Genomic DNA, 12,948 nt, shown 5'->3' on the forward strand with positions numbered 1-12,948 from the left:
ACGAAGGGTTTCAATAGCTTAAACTGTTACTGTAAATTTGTTATCATAACATGTATTATGAAAAGGACCACAGGAGGTGGGCAAATTAAATGAATAATAAAAAGTTATAAACATATGAATATCGATGTTCAAGTCTTCTAAACTGGGTTTTATTGAATCAAACTTTTACAAGAGCACTGCACAAAATCCACCCAGTCAAAATGGACAATATTTTTTACACGTACTGGCTATATAGCTTCAGTATACTGAGCAAATGTCAATAATTAAAAGATTGGTTCAATCACGAAGAGCTAGGCTATAGCCCCTCACATCAATTCGTTTCTATTCTAATGAACAAATTAAGTCACAATGGCAAATGGAAATGAGATGGGATTAAACAACTGTCCTGTCCAGTTATTACACATGCCCTTCAATGGCATATTTAAGTGATTGGTTCAATCACCAAAAAGCTACAAAAATTTTTATGACTTAAGATTCTCTTTGATTGTACCAATATCTTAATTATTTGCATGCTTGATTATTGAAGCTATATAGTCTGCCGTGAAAAACATTGCTCATGTCGACTGAGTGGAATTCGTGCAGTGCCTTTGTGAAATTTTGATCAGTTTCTTTCGGAACCCAGTTTTTTAATGTAATATAGTTCCTTTGGAAAATAAGAGACCAGTTACATTCACGGTGTCACACATATGTACATTTTATCTTGCGTAGGCTCCTACATTTTTTTTTTCACTTTTAGGCCTACACAAAATGTGTTAATTGACTTGATTCGTAATTCCATCAACGGCCAATAACCCTACTAGCTGGAGGACATCAGAGTTGTGACACACAACTGTGGTCATACGATTTGATGAGGAAGACAGTGTTGTGACACAGTACTGTGGTCATAGCATATGATTGGATGGGAAGGAGAGTTGTGACACACCACTGTGGTCATATGATGAGGACTGCTGAGTTGTGACACACCACACGTGGTCATAGCATAGGATTGGATGAGGGCAGCAGAGTTGTGACAGACCATTCATTTGTGGTCATAGCATAGGATTGGATGAGTACAGCAGAGTTAAACACTGTGGTTATAGCATAGGATTGGATGAGGGCAGCAGAGTTGTGACAAACAACTGTGGTCGTAGCATAGGTTTGGATGAGGGCAGCAGAGTTGTGACACACCATGGTCACAGCATATGTTTGGATGGGAAGGAGAGTTAATTGTAACACAACCCTGTGTTCATATGATTTGATGAGGAAAGCAATGATGTGACATACTACATGTGGTCATAGCATAGGATTGGATGAGGGCATTAGAGTTGTGACACCCCACTGTGGTCAAATAGTATAAGGATGAGGACAACTAAGTTGTAACAGGCCACTGTGGTCATATCAGGATTAGAACAGCAGAGTTATGACACACTACTGTGGTCATATGATAGGATTGGGTGATGATTGCAGAGTTCTGACACACCACTGTGGACATAGCATAGGGTTGGATGAGGGCAGCAGAGTTGTGATACACCACTGTGGTCATATAGTATAAGGATGAGGACAGCACAGTTGTGACACACCACTGTGGTCATAACATAGGCTTGGATGAGGACAGCACAGTTGTGACATACTCACTGTGGTCATAGCATATGATTGGATGAGGGTATCAGAGTTGTGACACTCCAATGTAGTCATATCATACGATGGATGAGACCATCAGATCTGTGACACACCATTGTGCCATAGCATAGCACTAGATGAGGGGAGTATAAGTGTGACATAACAATGTGGTTATAGCATAGGCTTGGATGAGAAGAGCAGAGTTGTGACACACCACTTTGGTCATAGCATAGGATTGGGTGGGGTCAGTAAAGTTTGTGACACACCATTCATTTGTGGTCATAGCATAGGCTTGGATGAGGACAACAGAGTTGTGACAAAACACTGTGGTCATAGCATAGGATTGGATGGGGGTAGCAGAGTTGTGACACGCCACTGTGGTCATAGCATAGGATCGGTTTGGGGTAGCAGAGTTGTGACACACCACTGTGGTCAAATGATTGGATGAGAGCAGCACAGTTGTGACACGTACACCACTGTCGTCATAGCATAGGATTGGATGAGGACAGCAGAGTTGTGACACACCACTTTGGTCATAGCATAGGATTGGGTGGGGTCAGTAAAGTTTGTGACACACCATTCATTTTTGGTCATAGCATAGGCTTGGATGAGGACAACACAGTTGTGACAAACCACTGTGTTCATAGCATAGGATCGGATGGGGGTAGCAGAGTTGTGACACGCCACTGTGGTCATATGATTGGATGAGAGCAGCACAGTTGTGACACGTACACCACTGTCGTCATAGCATATGATTGGATGAGGGCATCAGAGTTGTGACACACCACTGTGGTAATATTATAGGATTGGCTTGGGGCAGCAGAGTTGTGACACACCACTGTCGTCATAGCATATGATTGGATGAGGGCATCAGAGTTGTGACACACCACTGTGGTCATAGCATATGATCGGATGGGGGTAATAGAGTTGTGACAAGCCACTGTAGTCATATGATTGGATGAGAGCAGCACAGTTGTGACACACCATTGTCGTCATAGCATATGATTGGATGAGGGCAGCACAGTTGTGACACACCACTGTCGTCATAGTATATGATCGGATGGGGGTAGTAGAGTTGTGACAAGCCACTGTGGTCATATGATTAGATGAGAGCAGCACAGTTGTGACACACCACTGTCGTCATAGCATATGATTGGATGAGAGCAGCACAGTTGTGACACACCACTGTCGTCATAGCATAGGATTGGATGGGGGTAGCAGAGTTGTGACACACCACTGTGGTCATAGTATATGATTGGCTGGGGGCAGCAGAGTTGTGACACACCACTGTCGTCATAGAATAGGATTGAATTATGATTTCTGAGTTGTGATACACCACTGTGGTCACATATATACACAGTAAAAAAAATATACAACGCTGTTTACTATATGAACCTTACAGTAATTGTTTAAACAGGTTAAACAAGTGTTTAGATCTTAAGCAACAAAGTTTAATTTTCAATATCTAATCTTCAATAAATTAAACATGATTGTGTAAAGGGTTAAACAAATACTGTAAGGTTCATATAATAAACAGCGTTGTATAAAATCTTAAACAACGTTTTTACTGTGTATAAATATAGGATGCGCCGATGCGGTGAAGACATCAGAGTTGTGACACATCATTGTGGTCATAGCACAGAACTAGATGAGGGTAGCAGAGTTTTGACACTCCATTGTGGACACACAATTATCATCATCATCACTATCATCTTTTGATTAACTTTGCGTTTGATTAGTTGCCTATACCTATGTTTTGTTTGAATTATGTTATGTTGAACTTACTTTTTGTTATCTTCCTGTTTTGTTGCAATGGTGTACATACGGACTTGCTAAAAAAACAGTCTAACTGTTGATCGCAAGTATTTTAAATCCCGTATTGAAATAAATAAAACAAAGAAACATACACCATGGAAACTAACGCATGAATTGTATTGTACAGCTTCATGTTATTTCTAAAATGAAACAAATAATGCAAGATAATGAGCAACTTGAGTTAATTGACAAAACTGGAAGAAAAAACAAAAACAATTAACAGCAAGGCAAAAGGCAAAAAAAAAAAGTATTACAAATCAAAATTACAAAGGGCAACGTTTGATTCTCTGGAAAATGTGTTCAAATCTGCCAAAATTAGATTTCTAATTTAAAGAAGGTAATTTTTGCCCTATCGTGACTACTTCGAAATATTCCCCATACACCATATTGCATGTATATTGTATCCCCTGATAGTATTTTGGCTAACATAGTTATAGGCCAGTATATTTGGATGGTTAAAGTAAACTAACCTGTCATTTCTTGTTTTCTAAAATAGCAAATTCGTCGTGCCGGTACAAGAATGCCCCTAGAAATTCTTTTTCGTGCACCGCATCGATGCAAAAACGCCCTTATGCAATGTACTTATGCGTGCTGCCAAGGGCGTCTTTGTGCGCATGTGAAAGTGTGGCGTTAAGGATGTTCTTGCACTGACACAATTAATTGCATTCAAAGCACGGAATAACTTCTTTAATATATTCCTAATTATTGTTATAAAAGGGGCATATAACATTAATAATTACAATAATAATAATAAAGATGTTGGATTTTTATAGCGCCAGATCCACTATTCAGAGTGCTAGACGCCATTGGCGGATAGTCCGAATAAACTTTACAGATTAACCGAACCTTTTAAACCCGGGAGGTGTTTCCTGAAGCCTCGTATCAGTGACTTTTCTTGACGTATTTGAATGCACCAATCAGATGCAATGAATTCAGTAGCTTATAAAAATTGTCAGTGAAATCACCGACTATTTGTTTTGTGAAATACTCCCCTGAAAGGAATTCAAAGGTTATATTCTTATCAGCACAGAAAACGTTCTCTTTAATTATACTCCAACCTTTTAAAATTTAATACTTAAATCAGAGTTGTTTTATTCCTGACAGTTCGGGATAAAATTTCATTTGGATATTGAATATCGTCTTTTGATTTTTGATTTTTGATTTTTTTTTTTTTTTTTTTTTGGGGGGGGGGCACTGAGCAAAAAGTGGGAGGGGGTATGTATAAAATCACAGTTGGTGATTTTTTGTACGCAGTTGGGGGGGAGACAGGGGGCAGCTCCCCGCCCCCCCCCCCCCCCCCCCCACCGAAATTTCGAAAACATACATTTTTTGCTGAAAATTTTCATAAAATTCACCAAAGTATGCACGAAATCCTTCAAGTTCACTTTTAAAAATGCAAAAGCGCCACCACGAAAAAGCCGTTCGCTCGCTTTTGACTTTCTTCTAAAAAACATTTCTCCCCTCCCCGGGTTTTTTTTTGTACGGCCATGGCGGTCCATGTAAGGTACCAACAGTGCTCGCACAGCATCAGTCAAAATCCAGGTTCCCGTGAGTTTATTTTAGATGACAAGGCTGCACCCCCCCCCCCCGTGACTAAAATCAAAACTTTAGTCTCTTGTTTACTCTTTCAAAAATGTTAAGCACTTTGATATCAATACGATAGTGGTGTGACTTTGATTAGCTAATCAACTTCGCACTCAAATCAGTTGATTATTAAAGAATATCATATATATATAGGTCTATGGCTCGGTGACATTGAAAATGATTGTTAACACCTGAACATCATTAATCGATTTACTCGGGAGATATTGAGGAATAACATGAATACCAACGGCTTATTGTTTGCTTTATTTGCGTTTACTATAAGAATTATAACAGTGCAATGTATGGACTACGTACATGGATTTAATTGTGATTTTGAGACTAATATTTGTGGATGGCGCAATGATAAGGAGAATGGATATTTATTTTGGAAGCGTTCGAGCGGATTAGTACCATCCGAACACACCGGCAAATGGAACCAAGATACTAGTAAGAATACCAATCGTGATGTATTGATGAATGTTGTTTTGCTTAAGTTAATGTAATATTCTCTTTGACATGCCTCCAATTGTTGATACATATTGACATGAAAAAAAATGATTGATGATCACAAAATCAATGGTATATTTGTTTAATGGCGAACACTTTGGTCATTATGTCTTCCCATATCCCTTTTTATATATATACCATTCAACTCCTGTCACGTTTATTAATACTGCCCTTAGGCAGAATAATTTGTAAAACAACGACCAATAATCAGAGCCTTCAAATAAGATAATATTATTTAGGTGATCCCTAGACATTGGTTGTTTTTATGTAAGGCCTATATGACATTTGTGCATTTTGTCATGTTATGCTCCAGGGCCGGTATTCAATCGTAAGTATTGCTTTTGTGAGTATTTTACTTCGCATTTTACTTGGCTAAGCAAAATTCTTAAACTCGTATTCAGATCACATTTAGTTACTTTATCAAACTAGATTTATATTAAGGCAAATACTTACTTATAGCCATTGTGACTTCATAAAGTTTGAGTCAAATAACTTGCAGTTTATCTGACTTGGATACTAAGCCAAAAGATGCGAATGAATACCAAAGATAATTAAGTATTTTACTTAAGCAAAATACTGACATGACTGAGTAAAATACTCAGTATTCTTTCTTAAATATCGAATTGAATACCGGCCTTGGATATAAATAAACATAAACATGTTACTTGATTAGGGGAAGACTCTGTTGGTTTATTATGTCTAGATTATTGTATTTCCCAGTGGGTATCTCATCTATCGAGAAAAAAGATAGAGCTTGAGGCACCACTTTCAACGTGCAGACACTGGTGCACAGATGGGATGGGGCAAGGGGCCAAGAACCCCCCCCCCAAAAAAAAAAGAGGAAAATAGAATAAAAAAGAAAGAAATTGAAAGAAAAGAGGTGAAAAATTATTTTTTTTTTTTTTTAAGTCAAGATTTTCCCTTACTCGCTTCGTACAACCGCAGTTTTTTTTTTCGTTTTGCTGATTACGTCAATGCATGGGGAGCTAATGAAAGCGCATCTCTTTTGAAGGTGGTGGCTGTTTATATCATATGTATATTTATTTCGTTAATTTTAGTTTTACCCTTCCCTGCAAAGCAATACAATGGACATGTCTCTTTATCCCATAGACACATAATACCCCCCCCCCCCCCTTTAAAAAAGGCGCTATTATGTTTGGATAGAGACTGATTTCATAATCCTGATTAAATTATTGAGTGGTTAAAAAAATGAAGAAAAAAAAATAAATCGCACAATAACGTGATATATTGACATTTCATTTAGGGTCGTCGTTTCTGTACATTATGACGGCAATTAATCGATCAGGCAGCCAATAAATACCACTTCATTAAAAAGCCAATATAATTTTCAATACAATCGAAGAATCAACTATTGTCCATTTGCACCCCCCCCCCCCTTTCTCTCTCTCTCTCTCTCTCTCCCTCCCCCTAAAAACGCATTTCCTTAATAATGTTTTTAATCATCAGATTGGTATCTGCAAATCAAAACTGACAGTTCTTCAAGCAGCGCGCAGGTAGGGGCTTTAGCCTCCCCCGAAGTTCCGCCTACACAGGACAATGGGGCATGCCTCAGTTTCATCCATTTCATCCAAGGCGACGACGAGGACGCCCTCTCCGTCCGAATATCTACAGGCGTGGATGAGGAGCTATGGAGAATCACGGGTTCCCATGGCAACGCGTGGGAGAAGAAATCATTATGGATACCACCGACCTACCTCCCAGGTCACGTGAGTAAAATAAGGCCATTGTCTGTGGGAGGATACATTAATGTGGAACTTCACACAGCGACATAAGGATGGTTAAAGAACGGAGAAAGTGTATCGTCAAATACCCTTCAAGAAAAGGACAAATAATAATATTAATAATAATAACGGTATCATATACCAGGGTACCCGCTTCAGTTTCGAAAACTGTTTCCCCCAGAGGGCCCTGATATTTTTTATCCCGGCTGTAGATCGACTTCCTAGGCGCTCAAGCATACGAGGAATTTCTTACTACCGGGTACCCATTCACATCACCTGGGTTGAGTGCAGCACAATGTGGGTAAATTTCTTGAAGGAAAGTAGACCATGGCTAGGAATCAAACCCACGTCCCTTAGATTGAAAGACGAGAGTCATAACCACTAGACCACAACGCCCTCACATAGAATAGGTCTGTCGAAAATTGGTGAATCAAAACAGCAGATTAGTCCCCCGACTCTGGACAAACGACATACCTATTTGAGTCTTTCGTCAGCTCCTAACCTTCGAACGAAAATACAGTATACTGTTCCGGTTCATCAGACCTCTCCCAGCTGTTCTTTGTCACTTGATAGACATTTTCAATACATTTATTGTTTTTTTAATCCTCCGTACATCGAGGAGCAAAAACTCTCTTATTCTGTTTTCAAGGGGGGCAGGATATCCCCTGGAATTTCATCGGTTTTCATATCGTTTTTTATTCTGTTGCCGTTGTTGTTGCTATAATTATTATTATTATTATCATTATTATTACTATTATTATCATTATTATTATTATTACTATTATCATTATTATTATCATTATTATTATCATTATTTTTATCAACAATTGTTGTTATTGTCATCATAACAATCTGATACTCACGCAATTATTTTACATTTTAATTATTTTACAATTTTTGTTTTAACAAAATAACTTATATAGATCATGTTTACTGGTGAGCTGCACGGCCCTTTGTCATCAATAGCATTAGATGACGTCACAATTGAAATCGGGTACTGTGATCTTGAATCAGGTATGAATACAATTATAGTTATGATAAAAGCATTATATTCCCTGTCAAATCTTACAGCAATGCTTCATAGTCTTATTTAATGCTATATGCATTTATGGTAACTCCCGTAGGAACTCGGAAGGACAGGTTTTTGCTGGCAAACGACAAGCTGGTTTATAACCAATCCACATAGGAAACATTATAAGTTAATCAGGCATGATGACTGATCTTAATATAGAAGACAGATATTACTCTCGGTGTCTTTCTGTCAAAATGGAGACGATGGCAGAGCGAGGATTCGAACTCACAACCTTGCGAATATGAGTCAGTGCTCTAACCACTATAGACCACGCAACTCCGACTTGATCAGTCGTTTGCAGAATTGCATATTTGAAATCAATCTTTACTAATGAGGCCATATTTTGAGGTGGTCTGTCAATAAGATATTTGACCTATAATTATCTTTGATCGCTTGTTATCACAATTCCCAAACACCTATACAGGTCAAATATGATCTTTAATACATGTACAACGGTAGGCTCCACACTTATACTTGCCCCCCCCCCCCTCTCTCTCTCTCTCTCTATCTATCTCTCTATTTCCCTGTTTTATTCATTCTATTCAAATAAATATGTATTTTCTTCCATTTTCTTTTTTTTTTCATTATGAATTATACAAAATCATCATGCTGGAAAGACCACAGTGTCACACAGTGTAATCACAATAGTGGTCTACGTAAAAATATTATTCACACTGTTAAAATACTCAAATTCAACAGTGTAAAGATTATATCCATACTGTGAACACCGTAAACTCGACAGTGTGACTGTTCACAGCGTGTTCACATGGTGGACTATGATATGTGAATATGTGATTTACACTGTTGAAATGTTCAAATGTAACAGTGTGAAGTTTATTTCACATTGTGTTCCACACTGTGAACACACTGTGTTCTTTCCAGTAGGGATTTGTCACAAAGGGTATATCATACACAAATTTGTTAACAGAAGAGTGTGTCATTCACTAAAAGCAGACGGTAATTGCATACCGACCAGCTATGTGCATAATTTTGTGAAATTAAGTGAAAATTAAAAATGATAAAACTTTCGTCGGGGTTGACTTGCGCTTTTAAACATAACTGTGACTCTCTCCTCTACCACAACTCTCCCTATCTCTCTCTGTCAGCAATGGTTACACTGCCTCCACTCGTACCCCTTCCATGGGATTGCGACTTTGAGGAGGACGATTTGTGCTCGTGGGTCCAGGACACCAGCGACGATTTTGATTGGATCATTCAAACTGGTAGCACGGTAACCGTCGGAACCGGACCCCCCGCAGACCACACAACTCAAAATAAAAATGGTGGGCTTTTATATTTTCTAACAACCCTCTTGGAAAGCCGCCGTAGGTCTATGCAGAATTTTATTTTTGCCTTATTAACATCTACATGTACTCTGCTAAAGGTTCACATCAGCATTAGATTACGTGTCATTACGTGTTTTCTTTTTGTGAATATTTATGAGGTGTATAGTCTTTTATTTGACCACATAGGATGGGGGTCGGTTGACCGGACACTTTATATTTTTGAAGCCTTCTTTTTTGTCTTTGGATCACACCAAAATTATGAATTCAGTAGTTATAATCATCTTCTATTTTGTTCTCTATAATATTTCCTAACGTTTTGTATTAGAAATTGATGAAACTTCGCTTGTAATTTTTTCCAAATGACTTTCTAAAATTGATCGTCCGGACACACAACCTGTCCGGACACAGTAAGAGAAAGTACGCAGTCGTTCATGGATGGTGGAGGGGAGGGGGAAATGACGCCATATTACTCAAATGAAAACCCAAATCGTCCACTGATTGATTTTTTTTTCATTGTACGGTTGGTAAAATTCTACGCTCCTGATGCTACAGGAATAGTAAATTTTCGCTCCGTGACGTGAGGGTTCAAGAACGGAAAAAGGCGCATTGTCAAATGACCTTGCAATTTTTCGTCAGGTCGGAAAGATGGGACTGAATAATTTTTTTTCACGTAGACTTCTCAGCTGTTTTTTGTCATTTGATGGGCATTTTCAATACATTTGCTGCGTTCTTGATGACTTTAACACTCCGTTCGTCTCGGAGCAAAAAGTCCCAAATACCGACGAAACAGGCTCTCGTAACAATAGAGTACCGAAGTGTGACGTCATCAATTTTCACTTTCTGCATTTCAGGGTTTTTATACCATATTCTGGTAGAGCATGGTGAAAAAAAAAACCACAGCCCAATTTTTGTGAGAATCGGTCCATGGGTCCCCAAGATATGACCTCATGAATACATAATTAGTCCCTTGTTCTAAACCAGGCCAATAATACATTGACTTCAATGGGGCTAATTATGTATTCATGAGGTCATATCTCAGGCCCCCATGGACCGATTCTCACCAAATTTGGGTTGTGGGGGGTTTGCATCATGCCCTACCAAAATATGGTATAAAACGCTGAAATTTAAAAAAAAAACAGTTTTTTTGTGACGTCATCACTTCGGTACTCTATTGCAAATATGACAGAATCACTGTGGATAAACAGGATTAATCCAGTACTGAATAGAGAGTCTGAATATACATTGTCTCCAATGTTCGGTCCAGTGATCAAGACACAAGGAGGGACAGATCACCACAGGCAGCACACTTTGTAGCTGATAAATCAACTTGAGAAAGTCCACAGGAGTGGACGAAAGCTCGCCCCAAATAATCATTAAGGTTGCTTGAAGCTTAAACATTATTTAATGAAAGAACCTCTCTGATTGGTGCGTGGTCACTGTATAGAACAAAATTTTCATACAACGATGATGTTGATTGTTCATTGGCATTTAGCAATTGATTGCAAACCTTTATGCCACGGGAGTCCAGACTGACATTAAGATATCACGTCATCAATAATGGCAGAATATCGGTCGGTTAGAAACTGGTTTCGTTTTATGAATTAACTAACCTGTTTAACCCACGGTCAATCCGTTTATCTGCCACAGGTCACTACGTAGCTATCGATACCAGTTCAACTCAATTGGAGCAGAAAGCGCGCCTTTACAGTGACGTCATCGACGATAATCCATCCATGTGTCTCATCTTCTGGTATCATATGTACGGAGCACACGTTGGAACACTAAATGTTGGCTATGGAGACATGGCCGGTTATCCAGGTAAGGAATCGGCTGTGAGTTTTGTGAATGTTTCCATGCACCCATTATGAGATGGATTGATTTCCTAATCACGCCCTTGTTGTCTTCCTGACATAATAGCCGTTCAGTTGACCCGTCACCTACCTTAAACCTACCTCAACCCAGGTGAGGTAAATGGGTACCGGTAGGAAGTAATTCCTTAAAAAGCTGAGCGCGCTATGAACGCCTAGCTTAGCCAGGTAATATAGGAGCGCCTTGAGCACCTAACAAGGTGGATATGTGCGGAATATAAATATCCTATATTATTAAAGAGAGGTTGAATAGAACTGTGCAAAACGGTCGGCCATTTATAAGGGTCATTCAAGCTGCTACCTACCAAGCAACATTTTATATTATTGTATCAATATACCAGTATGCAGCGCTTAAAACATTACATTAAGATAAAATTAAGATAATCAGTGCTTAAACAGCTATAAAGTAAGACATCCTCCTGGGGAAGTGGGAAGCATTTCATCAATATCTTCAGATCTGCACAATAAGTTTCCTTGATTTTGATTGGCCGAGAAGCACAGTCATTTCTTTCGTGAAACGCTCCCTTTAATTCCAGTGTCCCTTCTTTTAAACTGGAAGAGTTAGCCTGCATAAAGAAGGCTGAATCATAGATTATTATTATCATTATTATTATCAGCAGTATCATCATCATTATCATCAGTGATGATAACAGTTATGATGGTGATAGTGACTATTATTATCATTATCATGTTCATCATCATCATTATCATCATCGCAATTATTATTCCTATAATCGTTGTTAACATTATCAATTGTTGTTATTATCATCACTAAATTCAACACAGAAAGAAAAAGTAATCCAATTCCACGCAATCGAAAAATGACAGTCACATGAATGATCAAAAATAGTTGAACTAAATAAATAAATATACCAATGAAGTAATTAATCCTTCTTTTTTGGTCCTAGTTGGTCTTGCACTTTGGACCAGGTCTGGGGAGCAGGACTATAACTGGCAGTACGGTCACGTGGCCATCTCGCCCACGTCTTCCACTCCACGTGTTTTCTTCGAAGGCATCGCAGGAAACGGGGACCAGGGAGATATAGCGATTGATGACGTCATAATTGTGAATGATTCATGCCCTGCACTTTGTAAGTGTATATACAATAGACCTTATGCATCGCGCCGCCATTTTAGAGGCTGAAGCCCATTGTCTTGCATGCAATGGAGATCTGCGGTTGGTGCATCTTTGACACCTCCGTTTACGCGTATTCCTATATCCTCAGGGGGAGGGCGCTATGAGATTTTGACGTCATATGCATAAGGTCTATTGTTTTGTTAAAGTCACATTCTATTTCAACGCATGCATTCTGCTGTGTTTTCTTTTTCTTCCGTTTTAGGAAATCCCAAAATAATATTCAAAACGCCATTATAGAAATTAATATAGGCCTGTAAAAATGATATGAATATTCTGTGCTAAAATTAATGAGGGAATATAATAGTCGAGCAGAATGGCGCTTTAGAAGTCTACTCTT

The 12,948-nt window shown here is 38.7% G+C and overlaps 1 protein-coding gene across 1 annotated transcript in view; it reads left to right on the plus strand.

Moving 5' to 3' along the window:
• The first annotated feature begins 5,155 nt into the window (after window positions 1-5,155).
• The window catches only part of LOC129263307 (MAM and LDL-receptor class A domain-containing protein 1-like), a 44,206-nt gene continuing 36,413 nt past the window's right edge, over window positions 5,156-12,948 (plus strand). The window contains exons 1-6 of the mRNA XM_064100561.1: window positions 5,156-5,445; window positions 6,973-7,232; window positions 8,171-8,261; window positions 9,426-9,602; window positions 11,253-11,423; window positions 12,382-12,564. Of these exons, the coding sequence (XP_063956631.1) occupies window positions 5,235-5,445; window positions 6,973-7,232; window positions 8,171-8,261; window positions 9,426-9,602; window positions 11,253-11,423; window positions 12,382-12,564 (1,093 nt within the window). The 5' untranslated portion in view covers window positions 5,156-5,234. The remainder of the gene's footprint in view (window positions 5,446-6,972; window positions 7,233-8,170; window positions 8,262-9,425; window positions 9,603-11,252; window positions 11,424-12,381; window positions 12,565-12,948) is intronic.

The sequence above is a fragment of the Lytechinus pictus genome, chromosome 6, assembly GCF_037042905.1.
Source record: "Lytechinus pictus isolate F3 Inbred chromosome 6, Lp3.0, whole genome shotgun sequence".
NCBI classification, from domain to species: Eukaryota; Metazoa; Echinodermata; class Echinoidea; order Temnopleuroida; family Toxopneustidae; genus Lytechinus; species Lytechinus pictus.